This window comes from Lampris incognitus, chromosome 18, assembly GCF_029633865.1.
Source record: "Lampris incognitus isolate fLamInc1 chromosome 18, fLamInc1.hap2, whole genome shotgun sequence".
NCBI classification, from domain to species: Eukaryota; Metazoa; Chordata; class Actinopteri; order Lampriformes; family Lampridae; genus Lampris; species Lampris incognitus.
Window position 1 is genome coordinate 43,838,831 of NC_079228.1, and position 23,374 is coordinate 43,862,204.

The 23,374-nt window shown below is 46.9% G+C and overlaps 1 protein-coding gene across 1 annotated transcript in view; it reads left to right on the forward strand.

Moving 5' to 3' along the window:
* The window catches only part of si:ch211-80h18.1 (uncharacterized protein LOC555593 homolog), a 147,401-nt gene that overhangs the window by 116,050 nt on the left and 7,977 nt on the right, over positions 1 to 23,374 (forward strand). The window contains exons 17-19 of the mRNA XM_056298087.1: positions 7,060 to 7,104; positions 13,454 to 13,486; positions 21,887 to 21,970. Of these exons, the coding sequence (XP_056154062.1) occupies positions 7,060 to 7,104; positions 13,454 to 13,486; positions 21,887 to 21,970 (162 nt within the window). The remainder of the gene's footprint in view (positions 1 to 7,059; positions 7,105 to 13,453; positions 13,487 to 21,886; positions 21,971 to 23,374) is intronic.

Consider the following 23,374-nt stretch of genomic DNA (forward strand, 5'->3'; position numbering starts at 1 on the left):
TACAATAAGTGCCAAGAACAAGTAACAGGGTAGTAGTTCTTGAAGAGGTGAGTTTTCAACCTGCACCGAAAGATGGGCAGCGACTCCGCTGTCCTGACATTAGTGGGGAGTTCAGTCCACCACTGTGGGGCCAGGACACAACAGAGCCGGGACCAGGTCGATCGACAGCAGGGCCCTCTGAGCGACGGGGCAACCAGGCGTCCCGAGGCAGCAGAGCCAAGTGGTCGGGGGGGGTGTAGGGCTTGACCATGGCCTGGAGATAGGAAGGAGCTGTTCCTTTCACTGCCCTGTAGGCTAGAACCAGAGTCTTAAACGGGATGTGAGCAGCTACTGGGAGCCAGTGTAGGGACATGAGAAGGGGAGTTGTGTGGGAGAACTTAGAGCGGTTGAACACCAGATGAGCTGCAGCTTTCTGAACAAGCTCCAGAGGCCTGATGGCCGCCGCCGGGGGCACCAGCAAATTATCAAGTCTGTCCTTCTTCAAGGTCTCCACGGTGACGGTGATTGCCACCACGAAACTGCTTGGCATCCTCCATCCTCCTCATCACTTTTATTATATATATATATATATATGTGTGTGTGTGTGTGTGTGTGTGTTTATATATATATATAATATATGTATATATATATATATAGTGTGTGTGTATATATATGTGTGTGTGTGTATATATATATATATACACTCACTGGCCACTTTATTAGGCACACCTGTCCAACTGTTCGTTAACGCAAATTTCTAATCAGCCAATCACATGGCAGCAACTCAATGCATTTAGGCATGTAGACATCGTCAAGACGATCTGCTGCAGTTCAAACCGAGCATCAGAATGGGGAAGAAAGGTGATTTAAGTGACTTTGAACGTGGCATGGTTGGTTGGTGCCAGACGGGCTGGTCTGAGTATTTCAGAAACTGCTGAACTACTGGGATTTTCACGCACAACCATCTCTAGGGTTTACAGAGAATGGTCCGAAAAAGAGAAAGTATCCAGTGAGCGGCAGTTCTGCGGGCAAAAATACCTTGTTGATGCCAGAGGTCAGAGGAGAATGGCCAGACTGGTTCGAGCTGATAGAAAGGCAACAGTAACTCAAATAACCACTCATTACAACCGAGGTATGCAGAAGAGCATCTCTGAACGCACAACACGTCGAACCTTGAGGCAGATGGGCTACAGCAGCAGAAGACCACACCGGGTGCCACTCCCGTCAGCTAAGAACAGGAAACTGAGGCTACAATTCGCACAGGCTCACCAAAATTGGACAATATAAGATTAGAAAAACGTTGCCTGGTCTGATGAGTCTCGATTTCTGCTGCGACATTCGGATGGTAGGGTCAGAATTTGGCGTCAACAACATGAAAGCATGGATCCATCCTGCCTTGTATCAACGGTTCAGGCTGGTGGTGGTGGTGTAATGGTGTAGGGGATATTTTCTTGGCACACTTTGGGCCCCTTAGTACCAATTGAGCATCGTGTCAACGCCACAGCCTACCTGAGTATTGTTGCTGGCCATTTCCATCCCTTTATGACCACAGTGTTCCCATCTTCTGATGGCTACTTCCAACAGGATAACGCGCCATGTCATAAAGCTCGAATCATCTCAGACTGGTTTCTTGAACATGACAATGAGTTCACTGTACTCAAATGGCCTCCACAGTCACCAGATCTCAATCCAATAGAGCACCTTTGGGATGTGGTGGACCGGGAGATTCGCATCATGGATGTGCAGCCGACAAATCTGCAGCAACTGCGTGATGCTATCATGTCAATATGGACTAAACTCTCTGAGGAATGTTTCCAGTACCTTGTTGAATCTATGCCACGAAGGATTAAGGCAGTTCTGAAGGCAAAAGGGGGTCCAACCCGGTACTAGCAAGGTGTACCTAATAAAGTGGCCAGTGAGTGTATATTGTTTGTGTGTGTGTGTGTGTGTATATATATGTGTGTGTGTGTGTGTGTGTGTGTGTATATATATATATATATGTGTGTGTGTGTGTGTGTGTATATATGTGTGTATGTGTGTGTTTGTGTGTGTGAATATATATATATCTATATATATATGTATGTATTATAATTTCATATCCGGTTTCAATGTTAAGCCTTTTCTCACTCCGATGTGTTACTAATGGTTTTTCTTGTCTCTTCACCCGTGCATGTAAATGGTGTCATGTGAGTCTCCCCTGTGTGCATGTGCAGTCTGTCCTTTTGTCAGGTCTACATGGTGATGGTGGTCACGTGGCTCAGATCCTGGGCTGTTCTGGTGGCACCTGGACACTGCTTGGCATTCTCCTCATCATATTCTTCATATATCTTATAATTCCATGATCCTTCTGTTATTTGTCCTCTGTCATTGGATGAAAGAATGAAAGCCACTTCATCTGACATTGTATTCTTAAAACGAATTGTATTCTTACAATGAATTGGTCTTCTGCATGTAACCCATCCTATCGTATAGGAGCGCTGCAGCACCCAGGGACCAACTCTAGTTCTTCTTTCCATTTCCCTTGCTCAGGGGCACAGGCAGGAGTATTAACCCTAACATGCATGCCTTTTAATGGTGGGAGGAAACCGGAGCACCCGGAGGAAACCCACACAGACACGGGAAGAACATGCAAACGCCACACAGAAAGGACCTGGGATATCCTGGGGTTTGAACCCAGGACCTTCTTGCTGTGAGGCAACGGTGCTGACCACTGTGCCACCCTTGTATTGTGTAAATTGTGTAAACACAACATCATTGCATATTGTGCGTCTTGGGAGAGAGATCCTCCTCTTTTGCTCTCCCTGAGGTTTCTTCCTGTTTCTTCTCCCAGTTAAAGGTTTTTAGGCAATTGTTCCTTATCCCATGTGAGGGTCTAAGGACAGGATGTTGTGTTGCTGTAAGGCGCACTGAGGCACATTTGTAATTTGTGATACTGGGCTATACAAATAAATTTGACGCATTACGTAAATACCACACTGTAAATAGCCCCCTCTGGTCGAAATGTGTGACCTACATGTCTACCATGTACTCTACTTTTTAAACCACATGTGCAACACAAATGTACCATTGTAAATACACATACAACTGCAGTATACTGGTTACAAACGATTGCTGTTATTGTTGTGGTTGTAACATAGGTATATATTATAGTACATATGTACTTGTGAGGTGGATGGCAGGTGAATATATAGTGTATACTTTTGGTACATAAGATAATATAGTGTAATATATCAGGAGTATATAGCATTGTATATGGCCATGATGGGTTGTGGAGTTGTGGTATGGTATATTGCCCATACATATTCTTATGTATGGGCAATATTGTATATAAGCAATATGGTATAATATATGGGCACAGGTTGTTGATTACCCAACCCTAACAAAACTCTATAGTAGCGACATACCTGTTGTGCAGACATGCTGGTCTCCAGTGTGCTGTTGTGTAGACGTGCTGGTCTCCAGTGTGCTGTTGTGCAGACGTGCTGGTCTCCAGTGTGCTGTTGTGCAGACGTGCTGGTCTCCAGTGTGCTGTTGTGCAGACATGCTGGTCTCCAGTGTGCTGTTGTGTAGACGTGCTGGTCTCCAGTGTGCTGTTGTATAGACATGCTGGTCTCCAGTGTGCTGTTGTATAGACATGCTGGTCTCCAGTGTGCTGTTGTACAGACGTGCTGGTCTCCACTTTGCTGTTGTGTAGACGTGCTGGTCTCCAGTGTGCTATTGTGCAGACATGCTGGTCTCCAGTGTGCTGTTGTGTAGACGTGCTGGTCTCCAGTGTGCTGTTGTGTAGACGTGCTGGTCTCCAGTGTGCCGTTGTACAGACGTGCTGGTTTCCAGTGTGCTGTTGTATAGACATGCTGGTCTCCAGTGTGCTGTTGTGCAGACGTGCTGGTCTCCACTGTGCTGTTGTGTAGACGTGCTGGTCTCCAGTGTGCTATTGTGCAGACATGCTGGTCTCCAGTGTGCTGTTGTGCAGACGTGCTGGTCTCCAGTGTGCTGTTGTGCAGACGTACTGGTCTCCAGCGTGCTGTTCAGTAGACGTGCTGGTCTCCAGCGTGCTGTTGTGTAGACGTGCTGGTCTCCAGTGTGCCATTGTACAGACGTGCTGGTCTCCACTGTGCTATTGTGCAGACATGCTGGTCTCCAGTGTGCTGTTGTACAGACGTGCTGGTCTCCAGTGTGCTGTTGTATAGACATGCTGGTCTCCAGTGTGCTGTTGTACAGACGTGCTGGTCTCCAGTGTGCTGTTGTACAGACGTGCTGGTCTCCAGTGTGCTGCTGTATAGACATGCTGGTCTCCAGTGTGCTGCTGTATAGACATGCTGGTCTCCAGTGTGCTGTTGTATAGACATGCTGGTCTCCAGTGTGCTGTTGTACAGACATGCTGGTCTCCAGTGTGCTGTTGTATAGACATGCTGGTCTCCAGTGTGCTGTTGTGTAGACGTGCTGGTCTCCAGTGTGCTGTTGTATAGACATGCTGGTCTCCAGTGTGCTGTTGTACAGATGTGCTGGTCTCCACTGTGCTGTTGTGTAGACGTGCTGGTCTCCAGTGTGCTGTTGTACAGATGTGCTGGTCTCCACTGTGCTGTTGTATAGACATGCTGGTCTCCAGTGTGCTGTTGTATAGACATGCTGGTCTCCAGTGTGCTGTTGTATAGACATGCTGGTCTCCAGTGTGCTGTTGTACAGACGTGCTGGTCTCCACTGTGCTGTTGTGTAGACGTGCTGGTCTCCAGTGTGCTGTTGTGCAGACATGCTGGTCTCCACTGTGCTGTTGTGCAGACGTGCTGGTCTCCAGTGTGCTGTTGTGTAGACGTGCTGGTCTCCAGTGTGCCGTTGTGTAGACGTGCTGGTCTCCAGTGTGCTGTTGTGTAGACGTGCTGGTCTCCAGTGTGCCATTGTACAGACGTGCTGGTCTCCAGTGTGCCGTTGTGCAGACATGCTGGTCTCCAGTGTGCTGTTGTGCAGACGTGCTGGTCTCCAGTGTGCCGTTGTGCAGACGTGCTGGTCTCCAGTGTGCCGTTGAATAGACATGCTGGTCTCCAGTGTGCTGTTGTGCAGATGTGCTGGTCTCCAGTGTGCTGTTGTGCAGACATGCTGGTCTCCAGTGTGCTGTTGTGCAGACGTGCTGGTCTCCAGTGTGCCTTTGTGTAGACATGCTGGTCTCCAGTGTGCTGTTGTGCAGACATGCTGGTCTCCACTGTGCTGTTGTGCAGACGTGCTGGTCTCCACTGTGCTGTTGTGTAGACGTGCTGGTCTCCAGTGTGCTGTTGTGTAGACGTGCTGGTCTCCAGTGTGCCGTTGTGCAGACGTGCTGGTCTCCAGTGTGCCTTTGTGTAGACATGCTGGTCTCCAGTGTGCTGTTGTGCAGACATGCTGGTCTCCACTGTGCTGTTGTGCAGACATGCTGGTCTCCAGTGTGCCGTTGTGTAGACGTACTGGTCTCCAGTGTGCCATTGTACAGACGTGCTGGTCTCCAGTGTGCCGTTGTGCAGACGTGCTGGTCTCCACTGTGCCGTTGTGCAGACGTGCTGGTCTCCAGTGTGCCGTTGTGCAGACGTGCTGGTCTCCAGTGTGCTGTTGTGTAGACGTGCTGGTCTCCAGTGTGCTGTTGTGTAGACGTGCTGGTCTCCAGTGTGCCTTTGTTCAGACGTGCTGGTCTCCACTGTGCTGTTGTGTAGACATGCTGGTCTCCAGTGTGCTGTTGTGCAGATGTGCTGGTCTTCAGTGTGCTGTTGTGCAGATGTGCTGGTCTCCAGTGTGCTGTTGTACAGACGTGCTGGTCTCCAGTGTGCTGTTGTGCAGATGTGCTGGTCTCCAGTGTGCCTTTGTGCAGTTGCTGGTCTCCACTGTGCTGTTGTGTAGACATGCTGGTCTCCAGTGTGCTGTTGTGGAGACGTGTTGGTCTCCAGTGTGCTGTTGTGTAGACGTGTTGGTCTCCAGTGTGCCGTTGTGCAGATGTGCTGGTCTCCAATGTGCTGTTTTTCTTCCATTTATTTCTTTTGGTTTTCTTTTTAGTTTTTGTGTGTGAGTGATGTATTCAAGTGCTAGAAGCTGCTGTGAACCGGAGTCAAATTACTCATGTACTTTAAGCGTCTGGGTGGTGTAGCAGTCTATTCTGTTGCCTACCAACATGGGGATCGCTGGTTTGAATCCCTGTGTTGCCTCCAGCTTGGTTGGACATCCCTACAGTCACAATTGGCTGTGTCTGTGGGTGGGAAGCTGGATGTGGGTATGTGTCCTGGTCACTGCACTGGCGCCTCCTCTGGTCGGTCAGTCGCGGAGCCTGTTTGGGGGGGAGGGAGAACTGGGGGGAATAGCATGATCCTCCCACGTGCTACATCCACCTGGTGAAACTCCTCACTGTCAGGTGAAAAGAAGCGGCTGGTGACTCCACATGTATCGGAGGAGGTGTGTCCAAGGTTGGACTACCCCTGGGTTCGAGCCCCGGGGTAGTCCAACCTTGGTGGGTCATCCCGGTTCTTCCTGTGTGTGGAGTTTTCATGTTCTCCCCATGTCTGCGTGGGTTTCCTCCGGGGGCTCCGGTTTCCTCCCACAGTTCAAAGACATGTAGGTCAGGTGAATTGGCAGTACTAAATTGTTCCTAGGAATGGTGTGCATCCTAGAGTTATGTACATCCTGGAGCTTAACGGCAGCGAATTATGTACATCCTGGAGCTTAACGGCAGAGTACGTGCTGTGAAAACAGTTCTTCTGGAATGACTGAATTAAACATGTTTTCCTCTATGGAGACGCAGCAGCAAAGAGGAGAGAGAAGTGATGGAGGAGATTGACGGAGGACTAGAGGAGAGACATACAAGAGACAGATGAGCAATAGAAGGGGACAAAATGGTGAAAGCAACTTTAGAAAAAAAAATCCAATGGAAGTGCAAAGAAAAGCTGTTTCTAAAACTGCACCATAAAAGATGATGGTGAAGGTCAAGTTAAACCTCAACTCCAAACTTGAACCCTCACCACGAAATTTCCTTTTTCAGGGAATACAACAGCTGTAATTTATGGTGTATCTTTTTTAAATAATGTATTTACATTTATAAATAACTTCTCTAATTCTGTCTTCTTTCAGCCATCAGAGAACATCACACCCCCAGCCCTTACCCCGATGTTACAGGTGGGGAACAGATTTAAGCACTTCACTCTATTTATTCAGTCACAATGTAGAGATGTTTCACTCAAGAGCTCACAGGTACAGATTTTGGTTTTACACAAAACTAGTTTGACATTTATTTTCCTCCTAAATTCTGACCATTCACTACGCTAACACTAATTCTCCAACATTAATTTATTCTTCTACAATCTACCTTCATCTACTGCTCACCATCTACTAGCTATCTGCTATAAGAACACCTCTTATCTCTTATCACAGAAGGTTGAATCAGTCCATCTGGACACAACGTTTATGGACAGATACGTTTCATTGGTTAGGCGGCACATTGGTGCAGTGGTTAGCGCGGTCGTCTCACAGCAAGAAGGTCCTGGATTCGAGCCCCGGAGTAGTCCAAACTTGGGGGTCGTCCTGGGTCGTCCTCTGTGTGGTGTTTGCATGTTCTCCCAAAGGCTGCGTGGGTTTCCTCCGGGTGCTCCGGTTTCCTACCACAGTCCAAAAGACATGGAGGTCAGGTGAATCGGCTGTACTAAATTGTCTTTAGGTGTGAATGTGTGTGAATGGGGGGGGGTCTGTGTGATGGCCTGGCGGCATGTCCAGGGTGTCTCCCCGCCTGCCGCCTAATGACTGCTGGAATAGGCTCCAGCATCTCGTGACCCCGAGAGCAGGATAAGCGGTTCAGATAATGGATGGATGTTTCATCACTCATCTAACTGACCTCTTCAGTCTCAACTGCACCCCTTATAAACAATACAGTAGCATAACCACCCAAACAAACGACCAGTTTCATATGCAAATATGGGGCGTGACCATTAACAAGTTTTTCAATGGCCATGTGTACTATTCACAGAGGATTGGGGAATGTGAATAGTACACATGCTCAATGGTCACGCCCATATTTGCATATGAAACATCGTTGGTTTGGGTCGTTATGCCACTGTATTGTTTATAAGAGTGGGGATCCCTGCAGTCACTGTATTTTTATAAGGGTAGGATACCTGCAGTCAGTTGAGAGTGAAGAGGTCACATAGATGATGATGAAACGTATCTGTCAATAAACGTTGTGTCCACATGAACTGATTCAACCTTCTGTGATTCTCTTACCGAGATTATTGAACATGCATCAAGACTGTTATCTTTTAATGAGAAAACCTCTCTAATCTCTTAATGACAACAACATCATATCTTATCCCTTATCCCTTAAACATAACGTCTCTTACCTTTTAATATAAAAGCCTCTCTTATCACTTAATAACCACCCTTATGTCACGTATCAGGAAAGAACCCAAAAGCAGACGGGACAACCAGGTAAGGGAAGAATCAAGTCTTTATTGAAGTGACCGATCTCGGGGGTAGAGCAGGAGTTGGCTCAGTGGCAGGTAGACAGGCAGGCAGAAGTCCATGAAAGGCGACGTTCCAGCGAAGACTGGTCCACAGTGGAGGCTTTTTAAGGGTGATGGCGATCACTTTGATGTCAAGGGAGAGCGGCGACTGCTTTGATGGCCAGCTGGCGTACAGGGGTGAGGGGGGGGTCAGCAGGTGTCAGGGGCGATCGCTTTGATGTCAAGGGCGAGAGGCTGTGACAGTACCCCCCCCCCTCCGAGGGGCGCCACCGGGCGACCTACCAGACCCGTCAGGGTGCGTCCTGTGGAAATCCCGGATGAGGTTTGCATCCAGGACCAGGCGACGAGGGACCCAACACTTCTCCTCCGGGCCATATCCCTCCCAGTCCACGAGATACTGCAGGCCGCGACCACGGCGACGAGAGTCCAGGAGATGACGAACGGTGTAAGCCGGATTATCGTTGATCATACAAGGAGGTGGGGGTGGGGGGGCCGGAGGAACTAGAGGGCTGGTAGAGACAGGTTTGAGGCAGGACACATGGAAGGAAGGGTGAACCCGGAGAGTGCGGGGCAGCTTCAGACGGACCACAGAGGGGTTAATGACTTTGACAATGGGAAAGGGACCAATATACCTGGAGGACAGTTTCTTAGCGTCCGATTTCAAGGGTAGATCCTTGGTAGAGAGCCATAGCTGGTCACCGGAGTAGTCCGGAGCAGGGGTGCGATGACGATCCGCCAAGCATTGGTAACAGCCAGAGGTCCTGAGCAGTGCAGCACGGGCTCGCCGCCAGGTCTGACGGCACCGACGGACATGGGCCTGGACAGACGGAACCGAAATGTCTACCTCTTGAGAAGGAAAAAGGGGAGGCTGATAGCCGTAAAGGCATTGAAAAGGGGACAACCCAGTAGCAGACGGTGGCAGGGTGTGATGAGCATATTCTACCCAGGGAAGTTGTGAGGACCAAGAGGATGGGTTGGCAGACACCAGACAGCGGAGAACCATCTCCAATGCCTGGTTGGCCCTCTCGGCCTGGCCGTTGGTCTGAGGATGGAACCCCAATGACAGGCTGACGGTGGCACCGATGGCAGAGCAGAAAGCCTTCCAGACAGCAGAAGTGAACTGGGGGCCACGGTCAGACACTATATCACGGGGAAGACCGTGGACCCGGAAAACCTCCCTGACCAGCAGATCCGCAGTCTCTCGGGCCGAAGGCAGTTTAGAAAGGGGCAAAAAGTGAGCAAATTTACTGAAGCGATCAACGACAATCAGTACAACTGTGTTACCGTTGGAGGCGGGCAGACCAGAGACGAAATCCAAGGACAGATGCGACCAGGGACGGTGTGGAACAGGCAGGGGGCGCAGCAGACCGGCACTGGCCCGAGTGGAGGGCTTATTCTGGGCACAAACAGGACAGGCAGAAACAAAAGACCCAGTATCCTCCGTCATGGAAGGCCACCAGAACCGCCTACGGAGGAAGGCTAGGGTACGGGTTACTCCAGGATGGCAGGTAAGTTTGGAAGAGTGAGCCCACTGCAACACACTAGATTTAACAGCATCTGGAACAAACAAGTGCCCGGGGGGACCGTTACCTGGGTCCGGCTGAGTCTGTTGTGCTGCCATGACCTCCCTTTCAATGTTCCAGGTGACAGCCGCAACCACACAGGTAGAGGGAACGATGGTGTCAGGTTGGAGCTTGGGCTCAGACTCCTCCCCATGCACACGAGACAGAGCATCGGGCTTGGCATTCCTGGAGCCAGGGCTTGACATCTGATGGGACAGACTGAGGCAGAGCAGACTGGAGGCATATGGCATGACAGACGGGACTCCAACTTGAAATTCTGGCCGATGACCAATCAATATGGGGACTATGCTTAACCAGCCAGGGATGACCAAGTATAATGGGAGCAAATGGAGAATTGATAACAAAAAAACTTAACTCCTCTTAATGGTTTCTCGACAACAGGAGGCGCACAGGCTCGGTCTTAGAGGTTATCCGTGCCAGGAGACGTCCATCCAGGGCATTAGCTTCAAGAGGCTGGTCCAGACTCACAGTGGCAAGACCTAACTGCTTCACAACACTTGCATCCAAAAAGCTTTCATCAGCTCCAGAGTCAATTAAAGCCAAAAGTTTAGTGGACTGACCTTTAAAACTGATGGTAGCTTGCAACTGGGTACGTGGACGAGGAGACAGAGGGCAGACAGTTGGGCTCACGAGGATCCTCCCCCTCCCTCGTGAGCCTGCTAGTTTGACGGACAGTGAGGGCAGGAGGCGAGAAAGTGGCCAGGCTGACCACAATACAAGCAGCTGTTCTCGGTGATGCGGCGTTGACGCTCCTCCGGGTTGAGCCGGAAGCGGCCGAGTTGCATCGGCTCCGAAGTTGGGGAAGAGTCATGCCTCGGGCTTTCTCGGAGGACGGCAACCTCAGTCGAGCGAGCTCGGCCCCCAGAGTTTGGAGGTGTGGCCCGTGGAAAGTTGTAGTGACCAGGAAAGCGGCGCGTCCTCTCTCTCCTCCACTCCCGGAGACGGTTGTCCACACGAATGGCCAGGGTAACCAATTCCTCCAACCCTCCAGGCTCGGGGTAGGAAACCAATTCGTCCTTTATGGATTCGCTTAGACCGTTGGAAAACCCGGCCTGGAGGGACTCGTTGTTCCATCCGCTCTCCGCTGATAGCGTATGGAACTCAACTGAGTAGTCAGCGACGCTGCGGGAACCCTGGCGGAGAGAGATCAGTCTTTTTGACGCATCCTTTCCCCGCACGGGATGATCAAAAACCTGGCGAAAAGCAGTGGTGAACTCAGCGTAGGATGAGGAAGTGGAGGCCCGCATTTCCCACACCGCAGTAGCCCAATCCAGAGCGCTTCCCCGGAGAAGACCCATGATGTAAGCGACTTTGGCTCCATCTGTGGAATATGACTGGGGCTGCTGGTTAAACACAATCTCACACTGCATCAAAAAAGGGCGACAAAGTCCAAAATCTCCATCATACTTATCAGGCGGGGCAACCCATGGTTCCTTAGCCGAAGTTGATTGTGCTGGGGGTGGCGGAGCTGGAGAGGTGGATCCCGGGCTAGCGGAGGCACTAAGTCGGGTCTGGATTCCGGAGATCTTTGAGCGTCAGCCATCTCCTGTAGCACCTGACTGTGCTGGCCGAGGACCGATTCCTGGTTGGCTACAGCCTGGCAGACCGTGGCCAGGCCTGTGGTGGAATGGTCTGCTGGGTCCATAGAGGCTGGAACGTACTGTCACGTATCAGGAAAGAACCCAAAAGCAGACGGGACAACCAGGTAAGGGAAGAATCAAGTCTTTATTGAAGTGACCGATCTCGGGGGTAGAGCAGGAGTTGGCTCAGTGGCAGGTAGACAGGCAGGCAGAAGTCCATGAAAGGTGACGTTCCAGCGGAGACTGGTCCACAGTGGAGGCTTTTTAAGGGTGATGGCGATTGCTTTGATGTCAAGGGAGAGCAGCGGTTGCTTTGATGGCCAGCTGGTGTACCGGGGTGAAGGGGGGGGGGGGTCAGCAGGTGTCAGGGGCGATCGCTTGATGTCAAGGGCGAGAGGCTGTGACACCTTATCTCTTAATAACTGCTCTTATCTCTTAATAACCACTCTTATCTCTTAATAACTGCTCTTATCTCTTAATAACCACTCTTATCTCTTAATAACTGCTCTTATCTCTTAATAACCACTCTTATCTCTTAATAACTGCTCTTATCTCTTAATAACTGCTCTTTTATTTCTTAATAACCACTCATCTCTTTTATCTCTTAATAACATCTCTTATCTCTTTTATCTCTTAATAACCACACTTATAATTTTATTCCTCAATAACCTCTCTTATCTCTCTAGTCTCTTAATAACCTCACTTATCTCTCAATAACCTCACTTATCTCTTAATAACATCTCTTATCTCTTAATTACAACTCTTATCTCTTAGTAGCTACTCTTATCTCTTAATAACCTCTCTGATCACTTAATAAACTCTCTTATCTCTTAATAACCACTCTTATCTCTTAATTACCTCTTTCCTCTTTTATGTCTTAATAACCTCCTATCTCTTTTATCACTTAATAAGCTCACTTATCTCTTCATTACCACTCTTATCTCTTATTAACCATTCTTATCTCTTAATAACCATCCTTATCTCTTTTATCTCTTAATAACCACTTTTATCTATTTTATATCTTAATAACCTCTCATCACTTTTACCTCTTAATAACCACTCTTATCTCTTTTATCGCTTAATAATATCCTATCTCTTTTATCTCCTAATAACCAATCTGATCTCTTAATAACCACTCTTATTTCTTTTATCTCTAGCCACTCTTATCTCTTTTATCTCTTAATAACCTGTCATCACTTTTCTCTCCTAATAACCTTTTATCTCCTTTATCTCTTAACACCTCTTACCTCTTTTACAGTTCATAACCTCCTATCTCTTTTATCTCATAATAACCTCTCTTGTCTCTTAATAACCTTTCTTATGTCTGAATAACCTCTCTTACCTCATAGTAACCCCTCTTATCTCTTAATAACCTCTCTTGTCTCTCTTAATAACCTTTCTTATGTCTGAATAACCTCTCTTATCTCTTAATAACCACTCTTATCTCTCTTACCTCTTCACAACCTCTATTATCTCTTAATAACCTCTATTATCACTTAATAACCACTCTTGTCTCTTAATAACAATAACCTCATGTATGATGACAACAGACAGAGCAGAGTAAGAGAGCAAACAACACACCTGCCAAATTTAACAGAAAGACACACTGACAGACTGTTTACTGACTGACTGTTTAACAAGAGTCAATGACTGTTAAGGAAGACACAATAACCTGACTATTTACTGAATGGTTACTGAGACATGTACTGACTACACAGTAAGACAGGCAGACATAAATAGACGGACACAGACAGACACAGACAGACAGACAGACAGACAGACAGACAGACAGACAGACAGACAGATAAATACAGCGTACTAACCTCGTGTTTATTCCATTTGGTTTCAGCTTTGTGGCCTGGACTGAGGCGTGATGTCACAGGTAAGATTGTTTATGGGGTGTTCACACACTGACCCTGGTGAGCCACACATGGAAAGCACCAGGGTGACTTTTAATGACTAATAGCTCAACAGCAAAGTTTTCATCAACTATTTTTCAATATACCACATAGAAGTATTTTTATTCATTCTGTTTGTTATACGTTGACTCTAAACTCAAACTCAGGCTACACAAGGTTGAATCAGTTCATCTGGACACAACGTCTATTTACAGATACGTGGCATCATCATCTAAGTGACCTCTTCAGTCTCACTTACTGCAAGTACCTCAACCCTTATAAACAATACACCGACTGCAGCTGTCCCCACCCTTATAAACAATACACTGACTGCAGCTGTCCCCACCCTTATAAACAATACACTGACTGCAGCTGTCCCCACCCTTATAAACAATACACTGACTGCAGGTGTTCCACCCTTATAAACAATACACTGACTGCAGGTACCCCACCCTTATAAACAATACACTGACTGCAGGTATCCCATCCTTATAAACAATACACTGACTGCAGGTACCCCACCCTTATAAACAATACAGTGACTGCAGGTACCCCACCCTTATAAACAATACAGTGACTGCAGGTACCCCCCCTTATAAACAATACACTGACTGCAGGGATCCCACCCTTATAAACAACACACTGACTGCAGCTGTCCCCACCCTTATAAACAATACACTGACTGCAGGTACCCCACCCTTATAAACAATACAGTGGCATAACGACCCAACCAACAACCGGGTTCATATGCAAATATGGGTGTGACTATTAACTAGAGTTACAATGGTCATGTTTTCTGTTCACAGAGGATTTTGGAATGTTTGCAATCACAGCACTGTAAGATGGTGACAGATGTACTGTTAGACCCCCCCCCCCCCCCTTGGTCCCAGGATGGTCCTTCCCTCTTCGCATAGTTGGCCTCTTTAGCCCCTTTTCCACTACATGGTACCGGCTCAACTCAACTCAACTCAACTTCTGTGTCATTTTCCATTACCGTAACAGTACCTCCTCGGTGTACCCGCTCCAGTTTTTTTGGAAAGTCGACAAAGGTGGTACCAGAAAAGTGGTAACAGTTACCAAAATGCTTGTACTTTCCAGTAATGGAAAACGGGAAAAAGGTGAGTCGAGTTGAGCCGGTACCATGTAGTGGAAAAGGAGCATTTGACTCCCCCGTTCAAACAAGCATTCCTCCCTATCAAGGATGTGCACATCCTCATCCTTGAAAGAGTGGCCACTGGCCTGTAGATGGTGTAGACTGTGGAGTCCCGGCCTGTAGATGGTGTAGACTGTGGAGTCCAGGCCTGTAGATGGTGTAGACTTTGGAGTCCTGGCCTGACGTGTTAGCTCTCCTGTGTTGTGTGATCCTCTTCGCCAGCATCTGTTTAGTTTCCCCAATGTACAAGTCACGGCAACCCTCTTGGCACTGAACAGCGTACACTATATTGCCCTGTTTGTGCCGGGGGACCTGATTCTTGGAGTGGACCCACTTCTGGTGCAGTGTGTTTTGGGGTTTGAAAGCAACTGAGACGTGGTGTTTGGAAAATACGTGTCTCAGCTTTTCCGACACTCCCGCCACATACAGAATCACCACTGGTTTACATTAGACAGCTGTTGTCCTTGTCCTCTCTTCGATCAGCTGGTGCACTGTTTGGGATCTTCCTGGCTTTGACAAACGCCCAGTTAGGATACCCACACTTAACCAGGACCTGTTTAATGTGGGATTTCTCCCCCGGCTGCTGTGTTGGTGGGGACGTTGTCAGCTCGGTGGTCCAGCATCCTGATGACTCCTAGTTTGTACTGCAGTGGATGATGAGAGTCAAACCTTAAGTACTGATCAGTATGTGTGGGTTTACGGTAAACATCAACAATCAAATGTCCCCCATCACCACCTGCAGTTTCCCAGTGTAAGAAGGCTACCCTGTCATGTTCCTCATCCTCCCTGGTGAACTTGATGTGGTGTCCACAGAGTTCATGTGGTCGGTGAAATGAGGTACATCCTGAGATTTATTTCTAACCCAGGTGTCATCCACAAATCTGAATCAATGGCTTGGTGGTTTCCCTGGACAGGACATCAGAGCCTCCATTCCACTTCCTCCATATACAAGTGGGCCACTACAGGTGAGACTGGGGAACCCATAGCACACCCATGCCTCTGCCTATAGTACTGCCCCCTGTGTGTGAAGTTCATGGACTGAAGACACAGCTTCAGGAGCAGACACACTTGGTCAGTATTAAGGGTGGTCCTATTGCTAAGGGTGGGATCATTTTGTAATTTTCTTGCCGACTACCTCCACTGCTTCATCAACAGGGACACACGTGAACATACATTCCAGATGTGGGAAGATGGCGGCGCAAATACAGGTTTTCAGGGGCTTCACCCAGTACTGAATATGCAGTCTTTGTCCATGTCCATGTCTGTAGTTTGTGTCATCGTGTCAAGTTTTTATTTTGATCTTTGATATATTTTTTTTCGTTTAATGGCTGGGAGAGCTCGTTGGATCGGCTGAGAGAGCTTGATCTGCTGCGTCCTGTGGGCCCAGGGTCATGGCCCTGCTTAGAGCTGTGCCCAAGTTAACACCGAGGCGGTCTGGCAGCTGGGCAGTGTTTTTGTCTGTGTCTGTGTGGAGTGAGGGGAGGTGTGTCGAGGGTGTCTGGCTGGGAGAGCTGGCGTTGGATCGGCTGACAGAGTCAAAGGACCACGTCCCTGCCTGGAGCTGCACCCGAAGAGGAAGCACCGAGGGCAGTCTGACAGGACGTGGAAGCAGTGTAGGCTAAGCTAACTGCTAGCTCATGCAGACCGGCAGTTCCGACAGTCATCCTGGCTGGTGTTCGTTCTCTTGGACAGTGGAATTTTTGGACTCTGTTGCACTGAATGTGGTATGTTGTTAACTGTTTGTGTGTGTGTTTTTTGTTTTGTTTTGTTTTGTTTTTTGTTCTCTCTGTTTTGCATGTTTTTGGTGGTGTCATTTTTGGAAATTTTGGATCATACTAATCATACTAACAATAGGCCATAATGGCATTGTATGATTAACTCAGTGACCTATAACATCTCTATGTTTCTGGCATCTATTCTGAACCCGTTGGTAGGCAGTAATGAACATCACATTCACAACACTATGGGTGTTGTGGATAAGGTGAGGGACATCATCATGGAGGAGGATGAAAAAATGGTCTCTTATGATGTTAAGTCTCTCTTCATATGTTTTCCTGTTGATGAAGCAGTGGAGGTAGCCTGTATGAATTTACAAAACGACCCTACCCTTAGCAATAGGACCACCCTTAACACTGACAAAGTGTGTCTGCTCCTAAAGCTGTGTCCTCAGTCCACGTACTTCACATACAGGGGGCAGTACTATATGCAGAGGCATGGGTGTGCTATGGGTTCCCCAGTCTCACCTGTCGTGGCCAACTTGTATATGGAGGAAGTGGAAAAGAGGCTCTGATGTCCTGTCCAGGGACACCACCTAGCCATTGGTTGAGATTGTGGATGACACCTGGGTTAGAATTAAATCTCAGGATGTACCACATTTCACCGACCACATGAACTCTGTGGACACCACATCAAGTTCACCAGGGAGGATGAGGAACATGACAGGGTAGCCTTCTTACACTGTGAAACTGCAGTTGGTGATGGGGGACATTTGATTGTTGATGTTTACCTTAAACCAACACATACTGATCAGTACTTAAGGTCTGACTCTCATCATCCACTGCAGTACAAACTAGGAGTCATCAGGACACTGGACCACTGAGCTGACAACGTCCCCACCAACACAGCAGCCGGGGAAGGGGGAAAAAATCCCACATTAAACAGGCCCTGGTTAAGTGTGGTTATCCTAACTGGGCGTTTGTCAAAACCAGGAAGATCCCAAACAGTGCACCAGCCAATCGAAGAGAGGAGAAGGACAACAGCTGTCTAAGTGTAAACCAGTGGTGATTCTGTATGTGGCGGGAGTGTTGGAAAAGCTGAGACGTGTATTTTCCAAACACCACGTCTCATTTGCTTTCAAACCCCAAAACACACTGCACCAGAAGTTGGTCCACCCCAACGATCGGGTCCCCCAGCACAAACAGAGCAATATAGTGTAGCTGTTAAGTGCCAGGAGGGTTGCCGTGACTTGTACATTGGGGAAACTAAACAGATGCTGGCCAAGAGGATCACACAACACAGGAGAGCTAACACGTCAGGCAACGAATCCACAGTCTACACTAGGGGTGCCCAACTCCAGGGCTCGAGGGCCGCAGTGTCTGCAAGTATTTATTGCAACTATGCACTATACCACCTGATTTAACTAATTCCTTTCCCTCCTTGGTCCAGGAGGTGAGCTAATTAGTTAAATCAGATGGTGTAGTGCATGGTTGGAACAAATACCCGCAGACACTACGGCCCTCGAGGCCTGGAGTTGGGCACCACTGGTCTACACCATCTACAGGCCAGTGTCCACTCTTTCAGGGATGAGGATGTGCACATCCTTGATAGGGAGGAACGCTGGTTTGAATGCGGAGTCAAAGAGCCCATCTGCGTTAAGAGGGAATGACCATCCCTGAACCGTGTGGGGGGGGCTAAGAGTACATCTGTCACCATCTTACAATGCTGTGATTGCAAACATTCCCAAATCCTCTGTGAATAGTACACATGACCATTATAACTCTAGTTAATGGTCACACCCATCTGTGCATATAAAACTGGTGGTTGTTTTGGGTCGTTATGCCACTGTATTGTTAATAAGGGTGGGGACACATGCAGTCACTGTATTGTTTATAAGGGTGGGGATACCTGCAGTCACTGTATTGTTAATAAGGATGGGGACACCTGCAGTCACTGTATTGTTTATAAGGGTGGGGTACCTGCAGTCAGTTGAGACTGAAGAGGTCACTTAGATGATGATGACACGTATCTCAGTAAACATTGTGTCCAGAATAACTGACTCAACCTTCTGTGATGTTCTTACCTGGATTATTAAGCATCAATTCAAACTCAGACCGCATGGTCTCCCATGCAGGAATGAAACACAAACCACATTATGTGAGCTCCTTGCTATAATGCATCCTTAACCTCAATGACAAGCTGCCAGCTTGTCAAATTGAGTAGGGTTTTCAGAAATGAAAACACCAATCAAATACTGAGGAGTTAATAAACATATTAAATGAATGTTCTCACAACTGTTTATATCACATAACACACATTAGAGAGCAACTATTATAACATGGGATTTAGGCAAAAAAACAACAACAAACAAATGAGGAATAAAAGTAAAGGGACTTAAATACAAGTTGGTAAAAATATGATCAGTAAATGATAAGGTAAGGTCAGAGTCTAAAAGTGTAACAGTGAGAATTTTAGCATCAAATGTGTTGACAGGACAGAATCAGTCCAAAAGGCAGTCAACTGTCAAGCAGCGGCAGGAGAAATAAGGAAATGGGGCTTAGAGATCTGCACACAGCAACCAGTACGAGTTCAGACAACCAGTACGAGTTCAGACGAGTACAAGTAAAGACAACCAGTACGAGTTCAGACCACCAGTGCAAGTTCAGACAACCAGTACGAGTTAAGACAGCCAGTACAAGTTAAGACAACCTGTACGAATTCAGACAACCAGTACGAGTTTAGACAACCAGTGCGAGTTAAGACAACCAGTACGAGTTCAGACGAGTACGAGTTAAGACAACCAGTACGAGTTCAGACAACCAGTATGAGTTCAGACAACCAGTATGAGTTCAGACAACCAGTACGAGTTTAGACAACCAGTACGAGTTCAGACGAGTACGAGTTAAGACAACCAGTACGAGTTCAGACAACCAGTACAAGTTCAGACAACAAGTATGAGTTCAGACAAAAGGAAAACTACTGTCGGATAAATGCACAGGCATCAGAGCAGAGAGGAGTCTCCCAAAACAAAGCACGGTGAGAGAGCGTCTGAGGCAATGTGTTAACTCCCCTGCAGGGGGTGAACCACTGTTAATAAAACATCAATGACACAAACATGAATACTTTATATTAGCTGATCTGTGCTTCAGAGTCAAATATCAAAACAAAAACCATCTAAGATACAACAAGGCCAAATAAAATGGAACATAATTTCCTGGATTCAGAGTCATGTGATCAATTGGACAAGATGACAGCCCAAGTTTTTGGCACCTAGCCCAGCTTCTACAAATTGTGGATAAGCTAAGTGCTATCCAGACTGAACTAGCCACACTGATGGCAGGTCTGGGCATCATCAGGTCCGACGTTAATATGCTGAAAAGCACTGTTGAGAGTAATTCCAGTACGCTGGATAGCCAAGACAAAGCTCTTCAGGCAACGAAACTCAAGTTAGTGGACATAAGAGGACAGGAAAAGAAGGTGTAACATTCATGTCACCAGCCTGGAAGGGGGCTCTAAGTTCTAATGCTATTCAGTTTTTTGCACATTCTGTACCCAAATGGTCCCGTTCTCGGTGGCCTCCATATCGAGATTATGAGAGCACATCTACAATGACAACACAAGTAAACGAAGAGTTAACTGCACCCTAGCTTTCAATGTGCTTGGCTATCCAACCTGCCAGGCCATTCTATGTGCTGCCAGACAAGACCCTCTCTCCATTAATGGTTGGAGAATTTGCTTCTTTCCTGACTACAGCAATTATTTTTTATTTTATTTCTTACAGCAATAGGGTGTGATGGTGCACATATGTTTATATATTTTGTTCTTATTTCTATTTCTTATTTTAATCTTTTATTTCTATTTGGTTTTTGTTTTTCTTGTTTCTAGTTATTTCTATTTTCTTGTTACCTTGTATCTTGTTAGTTTTTCGTTTTTTCTATGCTAGAGTGTGAGTGTCTGCAATAGGACCCAATTTCCCCTCGGGGATCAATAAAGTATTCTGATTCACTGTTAAAACTCCGCCAAGTTGCACCTTGACCCCATCACAGCAAAAATGGTCCGCATATAATCGTGAGTTTTGGGGTATTGTGTGGTCTGTGAGGCATTTCAAGCATTTCGTCTCAGATACCGTGTTGAATCACTGACCATAAGCCGCTGCTGAATCTGAAGAGAACACCAATTGACAGTGACCCAACGGGTAGACACGCACAATGGATAATGGAGCTTGATGTGTATGACTACACCATCATTCACAGGGGAGGAAAACCGCGTGATATTGCAGATGCCGAATCGAAAGAATTCGGTGTATAATGCACTTCTAGTACTAGGGCAACAGTGACATCTACTGGTGAGAACTCAGATAACGCCACAACAGTTCCAGATACCTGCCCCACACTTTCAATTGATCTGGATGTGTTATGGAGACAACAGCAAGCAAATGACTCCCTCCGGATTGTAATTGTCTGGAAAGAAGAACACAAACACCGGCCACATCGTGAAAAGTTGAAGCACTCATCTGCAACAGTGAGGAAACTCTGGCATGAATTCCCCAGAGTTCTCATTCAAGTCGGCGTACTCTGAAGAAAATTCAAATCATACTGCACACACCTGTCTATCAAGTGGTGCACCCTCCCTAGTGGACATTTGGCAGCTGATCGCACTTTTGCCTTTCTGACTAGACCAAGCTAGTCTGACTGGCTGCTGATGAGACTCAGTATTTATTCTCTAGGAGTCGTTGTCAGAGCTATTGATATGCGTGGCTCTTTGTGATCAGATGTTTACCAACGCCCATCGCTAACAGAGCCATAGATATGCGTGGCTCTTTTGTGTACCGATATTATGGCCTCGCCCGTCGTTATCGGAGCTATTGATATGTGTGGGGTTAGGGTTAGGGTTGGTAAACATCTGATCACAAAGAGCCACGCATATCAATAGCTCTGACAACGACTCCTAGAGAATAAATACTGAGTCTCATCACCAGCCAGTCAGACTAGCTTAGTCTAGTCAGAAAGGCACGAACTGAGGAAGCCTCTTGGATGAGAGGCGAAACGTCTTCACGGATATATACCAAGTCCAGTTGAACTTGATTCAACTCCTTTGGATAACCATGACCTGGGTGAATGAGAACATTCACAGACATGTTATTGGCCATACACGTCCCGGGATACTCAGATGTTTTGCACAGTTTTCTGATGAACTCCGTAAGAAAGACTCCCTCTTGACCAGCTTCATGGATGTGGTTTCTGGGCAGTCCAAATGGATTGCCTCTCTCAGTGCAACCATCCAAGACTATGACGTGTGAGACAAGTGTTTGGGGTGTGGGGCAGCAAAAAACAAAACAAAAACCTTTTTCATTTAGGACAAGTTTACATCCCATATTTGGCATCAGAAGAGCCTTTTACAAATGACGATTCTGGCAGTGTAATTACCACAAGTCTCATGACCATAAAGATACACGTGACCATTACATGTCACATGATCAGTAGGAGTCATGACACTGTCTTCTGTTGTTCAACAGGAGCTGAAGACTCGTCTCATGTCCTGCTCCATACCGAGTCTCCAGACCACAGCAGCTTCACACACAGCCTCACGCTGCACTCAGGTAGGACTGTGTGTGCTTGTGTGCGTCAACTCACTATAGAGACATAACTTGCATTAATGCTGAATGGAGGGTGTAGCTGTTCATTTGGACTTTTTTCCTGGAACTAGAGTAAGGTCCACCGATCAAGTATTGTCACACTCTAGTCAGCTCAACCAATCAACAGTAATTAACCTTTTTGTAGAGCACAACCTCAATTACATGGATTGTTCAAATGGCATGGCAGCAATTACATGGTACAAGTCTTTAAACTAAACTAGTTCAGAGGGTGAAAAAAAGGTTGAAAAAGAACAGAACCAGATAAGCTCCCACAGCTTTACCAACATGACAACCCAGTCAGACGGTCATTGACAGCAGCTCTTTAAATTCTTTTTGCAAAATAAAATTATAGTTTACAGATTATAGGTGTAATGGAACCTGCCACCTTCTCCTCTGTAGGTCCAAGTTGTTTTAGAAGGAATGTCACTTGTTCACTAGTGTTAACAGTTTACCTTCATGTCTTTACAGCTTACAGTCTGTATAACTAGCCAGGGGTAATGCACTTCACAGTCATACTGACCAGGGATTAAATACTTTGACTGAGAAAGTAACAGGATAGTATCACAGTAGCTAATGACGGGTTAATTGAAGGGATGTAGTAGTAAATAAAAAGGTGGTTAAACTGCATTTATGTGTATTTACCCTCCATTACACCCCTAATTAATCATAGTTACCACACTGTTGTCCTTTGTTGCCATGCTGTGTCGTGTAAACTGCATACTGACTTCTCAGACCGGATCATCTGGTTTTATAAAATGAATCCAACTGACATGTCACAGGTCTATGAGAGACACTAAGGCATTGTCATCGGTGTACTGCAGCTCTATGATGATGTGGTGGTGGTTTTACCTTTAGTCCTGAATCTGCTAATATTCAGAAGATTCCCATCAGTTCTACACATGATTTTGACTCCCTGAAGCAGATTGGGACCTGTGAGGTGGAGGCTGGTCGCAGTGAAGACAGAGAACAGGGTTGGGCAATGACACAGCCTTGTTTAACTCCTGTGTGGACCTTGAAGGATTCTTGTCTCGTCTCCATAACTGCTGATTACTCTAGCTGACACATTATCATAAGGTAGTCATAGTACTCTGATATTTTCTGACAGAACTAGCCAGAGGGCCTGGCGGTTTACGGAATCAAAAGCTTTGGTTAAATTTATGAAGGCCATGTACAATGGTTGAATCTGTTCCTGGGCTTTTTTTTAGAGTTGGCGAGCAATAAAAATCCTGTCCATGATGCCTTTGTTAGGACGAAAACCGCTCTGGGATTCTGGCAGAATTTCCTTTGATATTGGGGGGAGTCTGTTGACCAAGACCCGAGCCAGGGCTTTGCCTGTGGTAGAAAGGAAGGAAATGCCACGGTAGTATC